This window comes from Clavelina lepadiformis, chromosome 2 (genome assembly GCF_947623445.1).
Source record: "Clavelina lepadiformis chromosome 2, kaClaLepa1.1, whole genome shotgun sequence".
NCBI lineage: Eukaryota > Metazoa > Chordata > Ascidiacea > Aplousobranchia > Clavelinidae > Clavelina > Clavelina lepadiformis.
In genome coordinates, this window is record NC_135241.1 from 21,363,724 (window position 1) to 21,378,905 (window position 15,182).

Sequence of the window (15,182 nt, forward strand, 5' to 3'; positions counted from 1 at the left end):
GAAATGTTGTTTACGCTGGTAGAGTTCAATTAGGTCCGGCACGTTGTCCGAAGATGTTAGTCATAAACGTTTAAGTTTCTAATTTCCAGACAATACTGTGGCAACTTGCCGACAACAATCGAGGAGCGCGTCAATCGTGGTCAGCAAAAACAACAAACTATGAGCTATTTAATTTAAGAATCCCTACAATTTGAAATCAGAGCGGGAATGCGCCCTTTTGCAACCAATGGCAACACACGTCATATACATCACACAGCAATTAGTTAAAAACTCGCCACGCAAATCTGTCTGTACAAGAGTTTCTTACAATTTCATGGACAAGTGTAAGGCGCATACAATTTATAGGCCCTGGAAAAATAGCAAATACAAAACCTGCCAAAAATTTATAACTAACAAAATGTAAATGCACATATCCTAAAATATTATCTTTTCCATAAAGATTTTTTTACAGCTTCGAGCTGTAAAGAGTAAACAATAATAACATTTCGGAGATTCAGTCTCCTTTTCCCACGTTTAAATGATCATAAAACAGAGGAAAAGTGACGTTTCTGTTGTTTGCACATCTTGATTTTTCAAAATAGGATTTTAAAACGTATTTAACATTGCCAAGTAGGGAATTTAGTTGACGGCACCTCAGAAATTGAGCTATCACACGGAACACTGGACAAGCAGATGGCCGCTAAATGGTCTAGAGCGAGCTCTGCAGCACAGGTGTTCGTCGGGCTTTATAGGCCACTGGGACACCGAGAAAGTAAAGCAACTGTTTACCAAACACAGCTAATGTGCTGGCTGAGTGTTAACAGTAATTTGACATTTAGACGCCCAAATTCTATAATTTTAGTGTCGTATCACAGTAGGTAATCCACGAATTTAAGTAATTGATAGAACGCGTTTGCAGATTGATTGAAAAGATTTTCAAATTAACAGAAGTGGAGAAAATGTAGCGAATTTTGGGATTAAATGATCGAGACAGGATAATTTGACCGTTATTAAAAACTCAATTCCGTAACCGCTTAAAGCCTTTAATCCATTACGATGAGAAAAGGATGCGGAGGCGTTGGCGAGATGGAGGATCGCTCCTTTATTTTCACAACACCTCCAACATCCGGAAAGAGACGATGAGGAACATAACAGGAAGTCTCTTCACAATCACCATTATGACGTTCGATTTTGACAAGCAAGCTAAAATTAATCGTTTACTAAATACAGAAAAATATACTTTCTGAAAAAAGTCATTTTACGTCGGGAAAATTAGCGGGTTTCAGTGAGCTGGTAATAAATTTACGTGTAAGAACTACGAGACCGATAAACCACCCAGAGACAATGCCACATTGGAACCGGTATCTATTCTACATACTTCTGAAGAGATGGCCTATACTTCCAGAGATATATCGCTTCATAATTTGCTCTATTATGTCAGTTGTCGTGGTTACAGCTGAATATGGTATTTAGTGGCAAAACAACAACGATTTCGAAAACGTTTTTTCAACAATATATCTTTGCAATTATTTGCACGAAAATACAATGATTTAAAATAGCTGCAGAATTGATGAGAGGATTGCACGTGAATTCCGGACAAAGTACATCAAAACATAAACAAACATTTCACATGCATCGCAAACAGAAATTGATTAATTTTTGAATTGAGATGTTCGTGGACCGTAGGATCATCTCCCGAATTAAACTTAAACGTTGAATTCAGTGCTCGTTTGCAGCCAAAGCTGCGCCATAAGCGGCATCAGCGTTGCGGTCAAATGACACAGTCACGTGATTGAACACCTGATTTTCGAGCTCTTCACGAAACAAACGATTTTTCGCGAAGGCGCCCCCACACGCCCACAGGTGACGAATTCCGTCCAAAGCGACGCCGGCCTCAAACATAGATCGAAGATTTTCTAAAATTCCGCGGGCAAGAGAGCGCGCGATTGTCGGAAAATTTAGACCTGATCGCTTGATACTATTGAGAGACGCGGTCGCTTCAGGTTGGTGACGTTCTCCGTTCAAAGTTGGAACAAAATTCATGATGGAACCTGTGTTTTTAGTATTTTTTTTGAGAAATTTCTGCTGCTGCAATAAGGTCATTGCTTTTGTGAAAAACTGATTAAAAGTGTAAATTATATGAATATGAATTTGCCAAATAATATTGACTTAGTACGTAAAAAGAAGTTTGTTGAAAGCGTAGGTTTCCAAAAATTTTATAACTTCTTAAAAATTTGTAAACCATTCATTGCAAAAATTTATAGATTTGGTAAAAATAGTTTAAAAACTTAATCAACTTTAAGAAATGCAAATATGCAAGTAACATAAATGTTCTGTAATAGCCAGCATGCCTTAGTAAACTTAAAATATATTAAAAAATTCATAAAACATTAAGTTGCGTTACCGATAAGCTTTACCGTTTCACAACATCTCAAAAACTTCTACATTATTCGTATGAATGTAACAATATAATTTAATGAATAATAATCTAAAAATATATTATACCTTGCAGGTTTGGGTCGGGGTTGTTGTTTAGCAAGTGCTGGTAAATCTCATCTACAGTTACATCAGGTTTAAATTGTCGAGTCCAGTTCATTAACATTTCAACAAAATTAGCAAATACAGCTCCACCATTTAAAGATGCAGATGCCATTAAATCATAATTGCCAAAGTAAGGAACTTTAATTACAGGATTTGGCAACCTTCCAATTTCTGATAAACAAAACATGAAATATTAACCTGATGATACCATGACTACATATGTGGATCAATGGTTAAAATAACAGATGTCAATTTCATCAACAATTAAAATTTTCTGACCTGTCTTCAAGGATTAAAACAAAAAATGTAAAAGAGAAACAAATGACTTAGATAAATCACCTTCCTTATCCGGCTTGACTCGAGACTGGTCGCTTTGCTTTAGTACGGTGGAAAGCTGGGCCGATGTGCTCAGGTTAATCACTTTAAAATTTCAACAACACTTTGATCATACGTCAACAGATAGCAAGTACAAAGCAAACAATAAATAGCATAAAAACCAAAAACAATCAAGGAAACATAAAAAATAATACTAAGAAATAATATTACAACATAACACAGGTTACACAAGGTAGGTATAAAATTTTGTATAAATCCTTTAATTATATTACCATGTAAGCTCTTACAAAACTAAGTATAAACAATGCTTATTTAATAACCTGCTTCACCAGGTACTATTCTACACGACATCACTGAGCATTGCATGTCTCCCATGGCAACCATCACAGTCGCATTGTCACTGATTCCATGCAAACAATTCTTCAGCTGTCCAATTGTTGTGCAAGGGGTTATGACCTTTGGAAGAAAATGCATTGGAAAATTTGCCAGTTCCATGCTAAATGGATTAAAACAAAAGTATTAATAAGAGGCACATGATAAAATATCAGAGTGACAGCATGTAATACTTTACAGAAGAGTATAAAAACTACTACGCAGGTAAAAGTTTTCACGATTGCTCGTAGTGAAAACCTACTTGAAAATAAAAAAAAACCTACACTTTTCGATCCCACGTTTTAGCATGGGAATCAAAATAGCCCCAGCTGGCAGCATTCTGGGTAGACATGATCGGTTCCGCTAAGTGGCAAAGTCGACTGACCACATAATCTGCTATAGTCCCAGAGCAGTCGTATTTCATTAAAAACTCTGGCCTGTTCTTCTTAAGCCATAAAATGGTGGCACATCCGAAACCTATTTCCATGTAAGAAAGTAGCAAAGACTTTAACTTGTACGTAACATATTATAATCAAAAAATTTGTTGATAAAAGTGTAATTTTGATGCAAAACTAAAACCATTACCTGTACTTAGTGACATGGGTGAGGTTTTAGAAATAGGAAGAGACGCAATGAAGTTAACATCACACCGAGCATCCAACCATGTTATAAGGTTTGACACATCATCTGGTTCGATGAACGTGCTAAAAGAAGCTGATATATGATCTTTCTTCCAAAACAAACAGCCATGCATCTGACCACAAATGCCTATGATGAAGAGATGGAAACTGCACAATTTTATCGTGAAAAAACATTGTACAAACATTGTACTTTATAAGAATTCAATCAAAGGAAACAAGGACAATACAGAACTAAAATTTCTCAGAATCAGCCATATTTTAAAAGCTTACCAATTTTAGATATCTGAGCCATTTTATCAGTACCAAGATCTAAACTTATTTTCTTCAGAACTTCATTAATGGATGCCACAATCTTGTTAACATCTTGTTCATTGTAATTGGCATGTTTCTCTATATCAATTTGAGCATCAGCATAGCAAGAGTGACAGGTGAGTATCTGTCAAAGATTGTATTGCTTTGTATTGTTTCATCATTAACTGTAGAAAACATTAACCGAAGCGAAAGTTAGGATGCTAACTGTTGTAGTTATAGCACAATGAAACACATGCTCACGAACAGTTAACCAGCAGGAAAAAGCGGCAAAGCCCAATAGCTTAAAACATGCAAGATAGCAATAAAAGAATTGTGTTGAAAAGATGGTAGGTACACTATTGGAAGATGTAGAGAGCATGTTCCCTAACATTGAAAACATGTATATTAACAGTCGAAGTAATTATATGAAGTGACATGGTTTGATTAAAGTGACAATGAATATTTCAAGTGCACAAGAATTGGGTGGTTAAAGAAAATCGCAAAAAAACTCCATTCTAGGGACATCAATTGAAAAAGGTTCATTGTTGTTTTTCCCAGCCAGAACAAACATTATTTTTTTACTACAGCAATATGGTGAGTCCCTTTGTACCTTAGTGTTTGCAAACTGAGTAGTCTGCTCTTTGTTTTTTTTTTTTAATAAAAAGCAATGAGAATAGCACCATATAGCACAAATATGTGAATCCATTTATCAAATATAGACACAATTTGGCTTTTCTACAAAATGTGTTTGCCAAGCAGCTAATGTTGTAGCGTATATATATATATATATGTAGTGAATACATTCTACACACAACTTTCCAATAAAATTCAAAGAGGTTGACAAATGGAGTGCATATTCTGTAATGTAGTTTACAAACTTAGCAGGTTGGTGTGTGTATGATGTTTGTGGTTATGGCTCTAGGTGAGATTAAAATGAGTGGTTAGATTAAATAAATTAGAATGCATAAAATTTAAAAGATAAAGAGACAAAGACCCTAGAGGTTAAAGAGTGGTCTACGGTCAACGGTTTAAAGTAGTGAAATGTACTAAAATATATATAACTTTCAATTTTTATGCCGTTCAGTCATTGGTGGCTACCAAAAGTTTGTCTTGTACGTCAGTGTTAAAGACATGGCAAACGTTTACTAACCTCACTTGCGTGCGATTCATCTATAACTAGGGCTTTCGTTGAGGTGGTGCCAATGTCAATTCCTAGCAAGTATCCCATCTTAATTTGCAAAACCAATCGCGCTGATAAACTATTTCGTCCAAAACGATAACTATGTGTGAGTCTTCAGGTTGGGTAACCCCCAGTTACGAAACACTACTCCAAATGAAGATAATTTTATCTTGAGGCCGATCTAAGTTTTATGCTTTTATTTGGATGTAAGTAATACTGTAGCAATAAACGCTATGTTTGTAAATTTGCATATTGTTTCTGCAACAAAAACAGAAAATATTTTGCAAAGAGAAAAACAAGCGTAAAAACTATCCAAATTTGTAGCTTCCAAATTCCTTAAATTTAGCGCCGTTAAAATGATATTGGATGAAACCAAATAATTATTTTAAAACAAAATAATTTTAGGAAATGTAAATTTGCTTTTGTTGAGAAAACGCTTATCAAATTCTCATATTATAATTTATAAGTCTTGTACTTTGTAATAAGATGTCGATAGAATAGGGATATTTGATATGTAAGCGGAAAGGGGAAATTTCGTTTCCGAAACGTAAGCTAGTCAGCTTGTGTCAACTCAGTTTAGCTTGTAGTTTTGTTGTTGCTGTTTTATGTAGCCTATGTGGTGGTACGATGTATTGTGGAATATATGTAATTATAGAAGGGTTATAAGTAATTTACTAGTTTGTTTTATGTACTCTTTTTATTCTGTTCAAGAGCTTGTATTTTTTCACTGAAAGTCTGGAAGACAGTGACGGTGATTTAGAATGGATAAAGTAGTAGCAGTATCAGCATCAAAAGATGTTGAAATTGTGTCCAAAGCTGGCGAAGAAGAAACGAAGACTCGCCCAAAGAAGAAAGTTTTGGACGAGGAGACATATACTGAGGTACCCATGGTACCTAGATATAGGATTTAAATGAAAATATGTTGCGTAATTGAGCAAGATGTATAATAATGATTTTTAATTTTCCGACTTCGGCTTTAAATGATTATCAAGATGAATGTATGTTACTAAAATATTTTTGAATAACGTGGTGAGCAAATTGTAAGACTATCTGTTGCGCAGAATGTGGAACGAATAATTGTTCGTGATTTCTTCCCCGATCATGAGCAACTTAAAGATCAGCAGGAATACCTGGCTGCTGAAGAGAAAAAAGATTTTGAGAGAATGAGGCAAATCGCCCTCAAATACGCTGCTGGTGGACCTCGTGGTGATACTCCAGCAACTTTCATCAGTAAAACGTTTTCTGTTTTGAACTGTATTAAACAATGCGGGTCGTAGATTTCCTACTTACTTTTCTTTGTTGCTTACTCAGTTTTGCAGCCAGTTAAAGCATATGATGTACTGTACAATGATACAAACTCATGTTCAATAGCCAGTAATTCTGCCTTTGTAACGCTCTTGATCACGGCAACGCTTGCTCCAGTTTAATTCTGAATAGACCCAAGTCAGGCAATGCCGCAATATCATATAAAAGTAGAAAAACAAATAAAAATGCACAAAAACAAGTATCGCCTAGTTTTAGTTCATCATCAACTTTTGATCATGCAAAGACTTTCCTCAGTGCGAAGATAAAAGTTCTGCGAGTTGCCATCCATACCATGATACTTCTTCGATAGTCTTTCTAAACACTCAATAACTGGCAGTGATTACCTGTAGAAGTCAAAAATTGACAATATTCACTAATATACCAACTTTTCTTGTACATTGTAGCATATCTGTGCTTCATTAACGTTACAATTTGTAACATTTGCAGGAAATACTCCTCTACCATCTCCTGCTTCATTTGAAACTCCACTCACAAATGCACCTCATCCTTCGATGAGTAGAAAAGAAAAGAAATTTGAAGATGATGTTGACAATAACTTGGGGTAATAATGTGATAAGGTCAATGCTTTTTTAATCTATACTAAAATGTTTTGCATTAAAATGCTAAGTAAGTCATTAATGTATAAAATTGTAAATCATATGCTTGAATTTGCACGTGCTTAAAAAATTGACGATGTCTAATGAGCAAAATACATAGTTCTTAACAAAGTTGCTCAGTAAATTTCTTAACATTGTGATTGACTTGTGAATTTATTTACATTCTCTCTTGGTTTGCCGGAACTGGTCTTACAGATACAAGAAAAAAGCATATGAGCCCGAGTCTGAGGAAGATGTAAAGAAAAATGACAAAAAAGTTTCACTGGACAAGTTTCTGTCAAAATACACCAGCGAGGATAATGAATCATTTGAGACCATCATGGTGAAGTAAGAGCATATTTTCTCGTAATTACTGCGTTGGTTCCTGAGTTCTGGCGTGTCACTATCTCATGTTGATGTCAACTTCATAATCACAGAACAGATGAAGCTAGGCGTGAGAAGCACGCCTGGTTATATGAAGCAGAAAAAACACATGCGGAAACAACAAAAGAAATTTTGCAACTTGAAGACAGCTCAAAACCTCTCGCCATTACAGATGGTTGTGATTCATCGGAAATTAAAGTAAGGAGGCATATACTAAAGCGTTGGCGCTGTCAAACAACTTGGCAGTCATTACCTTTACCTAAACAATAAAGACAAGCATCGTATTTATTCTCTCTAAATTTTGTGGTGTTTGTGTGTCGTAGGACACTAGAGCTCTAAATAAGGAACGTGCAACGGTTCCTATCCATACGTGGGAATACAAGACTAAAAATCCTCTCATGTATTATCCTGAAGGTATGAATTAACCAGTTTTTGTGATGAATATCCAATCTATACAGAGAAATCATAGTTGTAATGCAGGTTGATCTACTACTGTACATGACTACAAACAAGCATACTTACTGATAATAAGTTTCTTGAATGTGATATTGCTGTGATAGTTTAAGTCATTTGAAAAGGTGGAAATTCGATGTAGTAGCCTTATGTAGCCGCAAAAGCTCATGCTAGAGAAAACTTTACCAACTAGTCTAATAAAGTTCATACCATTACTGTCATATGCTAATAAATGTCTTGTTTATTTTCAAGGAATTGAAAACGAAGATGATGGAGTATTCAAAAAGCCACGCTTGATTAACCACGAAAATACCCGATTTCACGACGACCCATTTAAGAACACTCTACATCAAGCAAAGTTGGCGCAGTCTGCTAAAGAACAGAATAACTTGATGGGTGAACGAGTGGGGCATGATGGCAAATCAGTTATACCCCAGGAGTCTCCAAGGGTGGGTGGATACGGTTTTGTGGCCACACCATCCCCCATGCCAGGTACAGTGTATACAACACAGCTACACACATACATACACACATTACCTGATATAAAGTCTGTTACATTTTGCAAATGTGGTTGTTGTGTACTTTATAGTCATAATTAGTGATGGAACGATTTCCAAATTTTTACCGGTTCCAATCGCAATTAAAAATTGTAATTTTGCTGCAAATTTCGACTCTTAGTGTTTAAAAGAGTAAGAATTGGTTCGTAGATAAAGTCGATGCAATACTTTTTGTTTTGTTTTTCTCATCAACCTAATCAAACAGATTTTTAAAAGAATAAGCACATTTTGATCTTGAAAATGAAACTTTAAAGTCTGTCTTTGAAGAGACACAGACTGAGTTTGATTGTAAACTTAGGCATTTATAGAGAAAAAAATCACTTTAAGGAATGGTAAATCTTACAAACATATATTTTTAAAAATGCCCAATTTTTTAATTCTTGGTCTACTAATAATAATTAATTGTCCCATTAATTGTCACAATCATTGATAAACTTAGATTCGAGCAATTTGTTTGCATTGTTGTCGATGTTATGCATTCATTATTTGGTCATAGGCGTGAACGATTCCCCACTGATGACTTGGGGTGAAATTGGCAGCACTCCAGCAAGGTTAGAAGGGGGGGTCACCCCCGGTCCAGCATTTCGATTTCCTGAAGATAGCGAAAGGGATAAGCTAACTTACCAAATGGTGGACGCCAATACAAAAAAGAACAGGTGGGTGTTGGTGTATTACCTGAGTTTATGGTGAAGTTAAAATGCTCAAAGTAATGTGGGCCATTGGTAGAATCAATGGTGGGCTATATCATGAAAATTACTTACACAATGATTTACAATTTAGTTCATAATCAGTATAGTTTAAAATAAGTGTGACATATATTAATCAACAAGTGTTACGTAATGGTATAAAATTAAACTTGATTCAATTGACTTTGTGTCCAATATATAATACTAAAACTATGTATTGACCAAGTACCGCTTAAAAATTGCCTTAAAATTGTTTGGTTGTTTCAGGGCAAAAAAACAAGCTGCTCTTAAACAAATGAAGGCAAGTTTCCTGGGAACACCGAACAGAATGGGTTCTGTCATGAGGTCGGAGAGATTAAACACACTCTCTCCAGCTGCAAGACGCCTTGTCAGCAAAAAGTTCAACCTTGGTAAGAAAATTCTTAATATACAGCTGGTGTCTCATGTTTGCTTGTTTATTTGTGTCATTTCATTGTTTTATGGCTTGAAGGCACTGATAAAGCTTTAAAAGCGAGTTACACACCAACGCCGCCGCAACGAAGACTTGCTGGAGATGACACTCCATTGGCAAAGACTCCCACTCCAAGATTGCGAACAACTCCAAAGGTATTTATTCAAGTTCTTCACTTTTGTAAATGCAGCTTTGTTGCTATCATATATGTTATATGGCAAGTTATGGTCACTGCTAATTGACTGCACCACATTCAAAACCCTGAGCATGTGATATACAGTAGATTGTGAAGTTTTGCGAATTGGCTATTTATTTGTAAACAGAATACTCCAAGTCAAGGTGACATCACAGACAACCTGCTGAACATCCCAAGCAAAAAAAGGAAATTGGCCGCCGACTTCTTCTAGGTTGACATTACGAGAAATTGTTTTCAAGTCACACTCACTATTCATCTTAAGAGTTTCTCGGTGATGTACAAGCTTGGGATTTACCCAAGGGATGATGGATATAGAAGATGTAGTGGCACGTGGAGTGGCCTGAGGTGTTGTCAGACCATGGGCAAGAGTTTACAACAAACTTTGATTTTGCAAAATGTTCAGCCAAAGACTTAGTGATTGTGAACCCGTTGCTGTTTCAAACTTGCCGCAGAATTTTTTTACAAGATTCTGATTTCAGTGCAATTACGAGTTGCGATGTGTCATATCAAGAGATCATGCATTCCTGCCAGTAAATTGCTAGGAAAACAATAAACCTTTGTATTCTTTTATTAAATATAAGAAAATAATACGCCCCTACTCTTATACAATGGATTCCAGCATAGGAACTTCTGTAAATTCAACTTTAAGCACATTTAAGTCGGGACAGTTAAACACATTCCTTTACGGTAAGGCCAATAAAATGGCTGGGTAGTGGTATTCAACCAGTGTAAAAGCTTTAAACTGTTGCTATTGTTTCTGATGATGATTCAGATTACAGTAATTCAGGTGGGATAGAAATGCTTACAAACGGATCAATGTATTTTTAAGGAGGGATTGGAAAAGAGTGTAAATGACACAATATTCGATAGAGAGTTTTGCTTTGTAATTTACAATAAAAGTTTATAAACAGATTTCAAGTAATCAAATACAACGCAGCTTGTTTGAAATAAATCACTTCTTCTTTTTCTTTCCCTTCCCGCCTTTACCTTTTCCACCTTTCTTGGCTTTTGATTTGAGAGATTTTCGGACTTTGTAAGCTCGAAAAAATGCTTGGATGGTGATGGCGGCCTATAAAAATGAGTCAAACAGTTTGAAGCTAAAGTAAATGTATTTTTTTATCTTAAGAACTTTAAACTTCAAGTAAGTGCAAGAAAATAAATTTCATTAATTTATCATTCATGTGCAAGAAAATTACTTTATTTTGCGGGACAGAACAGTTGACACAAAAACCAATGCACAAGTTTACAGTCATTCAATACAATTACCTTCATCATGTGAGCAAGTTCAAGTTCTTTTGCTTCTTTCTCTTCTCGAGCGATCCTTCTTTCTTCCATGATCTTGTCATACTCCTCTTCAAGCACTTTGAACTTTTCCTCCAGTTCACTGGAAATTTGAATTATTATTTGCTAAATGAAACGGTAATAAAAATGGTAAACAAAAGCTTTAAATCACTTCAATTAGCACAGTACAAGTAAATGAAAGTGAAAAAATTAAACATCATGATATTATGAAAGTTTAAAAGTTGCATCGTATAACCATTAAGAAATGGATTGCTGGTACCTTCTGGGAATATTTAACTGTAACAGAATTAAACTAGCCACTACATTCATATACACTGTTGCTCCAACAATGTAAACAAAAGTACAGCAATACCTGCTTAACATAACCATGTATCTTTTAACTAGCTGCATTTTATATATAACTTGGTGCGGCCCTGAGTTTTTCCATTGGATTTACAAAAATCTCCCTTCAACCAAAGTTCATATATTATGACCACATTATCGTTTCCGTTTCGTACAATTTTTAATCTGCATGCACTGCTTTGTTACATCTGGGCATTACCATTATTTTCACAGGTAACACCCTTCAAGCCATATTGCATATGTGTGTTTTTTGCTTGGGTGACAGTTGATGTCAATCCATACCGGTAGCATGACCAACTAATTTCACCCTGGTGATGTAACTCTTGAGTGAGGTTCTTGGCATAAAACCTGCAGCTAAGAACCAAAATTGGTTTTTTGGTTCCTTTGTAGCTTACCATACTGTGTCGGCCCCTATCTGGCTATAGCGGCTTTGGGTGTTACAAGGTAGTTAAATTGAGCGGCTTCTACTGTATTGGTTAATTTATTCCTGCTACAAATTATGATTCGTTTCACATGTTACTGAAATTCCCAACCTGAGTTGTTTCTTTTCTTCCGTATAAACCTCATCGATTTGTTCGTATTCATCCTGCTTCTCGCCCATATCCTGATCATATTTGCTGATCCAGTTCTCCACTTCAGTTTCTATTTTGAATTTACGCTAAACAAAAACATGTGTAAAATTTTGTCTGGTGTGCTGGTAAAAAAGTTAGTAAATATACTAAGCTATTCCGTTCTACACTATAGTAATATCACCGAGATTTTAAATTATTAAATGAATACTGCCATTGTTGAAACAAATCCTGTTTATTATGTTATTGTTAAATATGTTGCCTGTAGTTTTTTTTAAAGTAACTATAACTGTAACTTGTCCCAAAACTCGAGCTTTAATTTTGGTTCATATTCAATTTTCAATTTGATTCTCACCTTTCTTAATGATTGTTCAGTTTCTCTGTCTTCTTGCACCATTCTGTTCAGCCGATCACGAAGTTGATCAATTTCTGTTTGCATTTTAGACTGTTTGCTTTCACAACTTCGAATATCTGCTGACTAGACACATGGAATACGTTTGTTTAATAAATCAAATAAAAGTATCAAATACAAATGCGAATTGCTGTAATTTCAGAATAATTTTACAATAACCTGTTGCTTGTCGGCTTCAGTTTTTGTTCGTCTGATATGTTCTTCAGAAAATTGCTCTATTTGGTGTAAATCATTTTTCAAACGTCGAATTGTTTCATTTCTTTTTCCCATTTCTTGTTCTTTATCCTATTGAAAAGACAACAGTTGCAAGATTAATAGAAACACTAACACGACAGAAATATAAATGAATCAAGCAAAAAAAATAAAATCAATAAAAAAGTAGCCAGAGCTTCTATTATTATCCAAGCATAAGATTTATTGTAAATGATGAACCCACATCGATTGCTGCATCAAGCTGAGATTGAAGTTTGTCAATGATTGTGGCATTGTTCTTTTCACGCTCAGTTACTTGCCGTAAATATCTTCCTCGATCTTTTTCTTCAGTTGGTGTCGTTAAAAGACGTTCAAGCATCATGGCGCGGATTTCTGAATATTACATTGTTTTCATTAACAACTGCCAATTAATTATTATCTACAAATTAACAGGAAATCATTTTTTTACACAATTTTCTCTACATTCTGATGGAAAACTGATAAAAAAGGGTTTTTGTCCGTATCAAATATTAACAGAGGTTACCATTTAACTTCTTTATCATTTCAAGAGCATCTTTTAGCGGCTTTCCGGCGAGTTTTGCATATTCACCAACCAGTTCATTCCTTATTGATGTCGCTGCTGATGGATTTTCACGGAACATACGAAGAATATTTTTGCAGGAATTGGAAACTTCAACCTGGAGTGCTTTCAATCTTTCTTCATTTGGATTTATAAAAGCTTCATCCAGAAGCCGACATAAAGTTCTGTCAGTTTGGCATTTAAAAGAAGTGTCAGAACGTATTTACAATATTCACAGGTTTACTTTTGAAGCTCTTGATAAATAGTTTAAAAGAAACTTTTATAAACTAATCTCATAAAAATTATTACATGGCATAGTAAATGATTTAAAAAGATGATGCATACCATAATCATATTAATTATGATAGATAAATTGAAAATGATTTACATTACAAGATATTTATCCAATATTTAGTTGTTGGTTTACCTGTGTGATTTTAAAGCAGTAAGTATTTCAACTCCAAGTCCCAAGCTAAATTGTTCCAGTCTTTCATCATTGGGCATAACAATTAATAGAAGTGCAGATGATAATTCTTGTCTACGAATGCACTCATCCAAACACTCAATAATTCGTTGAGTTTCAACGGTTGCTAGTTTCTTTCTAGCTGGTTCCAATATCCTCAATGCGGCAGACGCACCCTAAAACAGCAAAAAATATTAAAAGTTTGTAATACTTCCACACGTTAAGCCACTACATTCACATCTGGTATTGGTTTAAGTACAGCATCCAAAAAAGCCATCAACTACTCTACTAGGGTATTAATTGTCAAAAATAGTTTAGTTTTCAGAATTGCCAAAATAAGCTGAACATAATGACAAAACCAGACCAGAGGTGCAAGGTGTTTATATATAGGATAAAATCTTACGAAATCAGGTTATTTGATGTTTACTAATTCACTGCTCATACAGTTATATATGTGCTAGTCTTTACATTTAGCCTACCTGTTGGCTGTTTGCACTGTTACTTCTTGCCATTTCTTTTCCTTTCTTTGAATTAAAAGGAGAAATTTCGTTACGTGCTTGCAAAAGTTCTGTCATCTTTTCCTATTTTAATTCTGGTTCAATTTGAAAAACTTCTTTTATGTTAGCGTTGTTAGCATATCTGCACCAGTCTTTGATCTAGCAATTTTCAAGTGGTTTCACTAGCATTATTCAAATTGCTATTTCACCAAAACAGATAAAAAATTTTCGTCATTCAAATAAATAATAATTAAATTTTACAAATTAACAAATATTAACAGTTGCTTGGAGTGGGGTGGCGAAGGACCTTGAAGGCATCGAAGTCTGCTGCCACCAAGAAAACGAAATGCTTAAAATGCATTATATGGATAGAATGTACGACAAGGTACAAATAACACTAAGAACAGACATATGACAATTTTTTTATAAATTTGTTGCATTTCATTCTTATTCACTATTAAGGTCTCTGGTTTTGCCTAAAAACTGCAACTACCTAAAAACAAGCTACTGTAGGCTAGCCAATTTATGATTTGGTTAGTGATAAAATATTCGCTTTCAACTTAATATAAAATTAAACCGTTCTGTTTTATTTTTTTGTTTTTGTAATACTTAATAAGCTTAAGATCCCCTTTAAATTATAACCTTTGCAGCTTAGGGTATTAGAATGATGGTGTTGCACAGGTTTCCTTGGAAACTTATTGTAGCGCTATTAGTGGTTATCTTAGGTTTGGGACATGAAAATCTTGTAAATAAAATTATGAAATACTATTGGAAAAGGTCTAGGTCAAGTAACTCTTGTTTTGCTTTCTACTTCAAAATTATCAATAAATTTAAACATTTTTTAAATATCCTAACGA

At 34.8% G+C, this 15,182-nt stretch overlaps 3 protein-coding genes across 3 annotated transcripts; 1 reads left to right on the forward strand and 2 right to left on the reverse strand.

The window, feature by feature from the left end:
* Nucleotides 1-204: 204 nt before the first annotated feature.
* Nucleotides 205-5,419, reverse strand: LOC143445923 (sedoheptulokinase-like). The gene is made up of 8 exons (XM_076945327.1): nucleotides 5,311-5,419; nucleotides 4,140-4,305; nucleotides 3,814-3,996; nucleotides 3,513-3,705; nucleotides 3,177-3,352; nucleotides 2,860-2,940; nucleotides 2,485-2,691; nucleotides 205-2,030 (listed from the first exon to the last, which is right to left on the reverse strand). The coding sequence occupies exons 1-8, from the start codon at nucleotides 5,386-5,388 to the stop codon at nucleotides 1,699-1,701; spliced, it is 1,416 nt and encodes a 471-aa protein (XP_076801442.1). The 5' UTR covers nucleotides 5,389-5,419; the 3' UTR covers nucleotides 205-1,698.
* Nucleotides 5,420-6,017: 598 nt separating this feature from the next.
* Nucleotides 6,018-10,535, forward strand: LOC143446644 (splicing factor ESS-2 homolog). The gene is made up of 11 exons (XM_076946383.1): nucleotides 6,018-6,221; nucleotides 6,402-6,570; nucleotides 7,093-7,207; nucleotides 7,458-7,589; nucleotides 7,679-7,823; nucleotides 7,949-8,039; nucleotides 8,331-8,570; nucleotides 9,132-9,291; nucleotides 9,589-9,731; nucleotides 9,812-9,927; nucleotides 10,096-10,535. The coding sequence occupies exons 1-11, from the start codon at nucleotides 6,102-6,104 to the stop codon at nucleotides 10,177-10,179; spliced, it is 1,515 nt and encodes a 504-aa protein (XP_076802498.1). The 5' UTR covers nucleotides 6,018-6,101; the 3' UTR covers nucleotides 10,180-10,535.
* Nucleotides 10,521-14,554, reverse strand: LOC143446645 (dynein regulatory complex protein 10-like). Its single transcript, XM_076946384.1, has 9 exons — nucleotides 14,308-14,554; nucleotides 13,793-14,004; nucleotides 13,330-13,550; nucleotides 13,030-13,178; nucleotides 12,753-12,878; nucleotides 12,537-12,659; nucleotides 12,146-12,270; nucleotides 11,235-11,352; nucleotides 10,521-11,037 (listed from the first exon to the last, which is right to left on the reverse strand). Exons 1-9 carry the CDS (start codon nucleotides 14,401-14,403, stop codon nucleotides 10,921-10,923), a joined length of 1,287 nt encoding a protein of 428 aa, XP_076802499.1. The 5' UTR covers nucleotides 14,404-14,554; the 3' UTR covers nucleotides 10,521-10,920.
* Nucleotides 14,555-15,182: the final 628 nt, after the last annotated feature.

What these genes read in the sequence shown, in the direction of transcription:
- LOC143445923 (XM_076945327.1), bottom strand. Translation starts at nt 5,388, where the DNA reads ATGGGATACTTGCTAGGAATTGACATTGGCACCACCTCAACGAAAGCC. An exon ending in ACCCATGTCACTAAGTACAG is followed by an intron (nt 3,706 to 3,813) that starts GTAATGGTTTTA and finishes ACATGGAAATAG; the next exon opens with GTTTCGGATGTGCCACCATT. An exon ending in AATAGTACCTGGTGAAGCAG is followed by an intron (nt 2,941 to 3,176) that starts GTTATTAAATAA and finishes GAAATTTTAAAG; the next exon opens with TGATTAACCTGAGCACATCG.
- LOC143446644 (XM_076946383.1), top strand. Translation starts at nt 6,102, where the DNA reads ATGGATAAAGTAGTAGCAGTATCAGCATCAAAAGATGTTGAAATTGTG. An exon ending in TACTCCAGCAACTTTCATCA is followed by an intron (nt 6,571 to 7,092) that starts GTAAAACGTTTT and finishes TAACATTTGCAG; the next exon opens with GAAATACTCCTCTACCATCT. An exon ending in GATTGCGAACAACTCCAAAG is followed by an intron (nt 9,928 to 10,095) that starts GTATTTATTCAA and finishes ATTTGTAAACAG; the next exon opens with AATACTCCAAGTCAAGGTGA.
- LOC143446645 (XM_076946384.1), bottom strand. Translation starts at nt 14,403, where the DNA reads ATGACAGAACTTTTGCAAGCACGTAACGAAATTTCTCCTTTTAATTCA. An exon ending in ACTGCTTTAAAATCACACAG is followed by an intron (nt 13,551 to 13,792) that starts GTAAACCAACAA and finishes CCAAACTGACAG; the next exon opens with AACTTTATGTCGGCTTCTGG. An exon ending in AATGATAAAGAAGTTAAATG is followed by an intron (nt 13,179 to 13,329) that starts GTAACCTCTGTT and finishes TGTAATATTCAG; the next exon opens with AAATCCGCGCCATGATGCTT.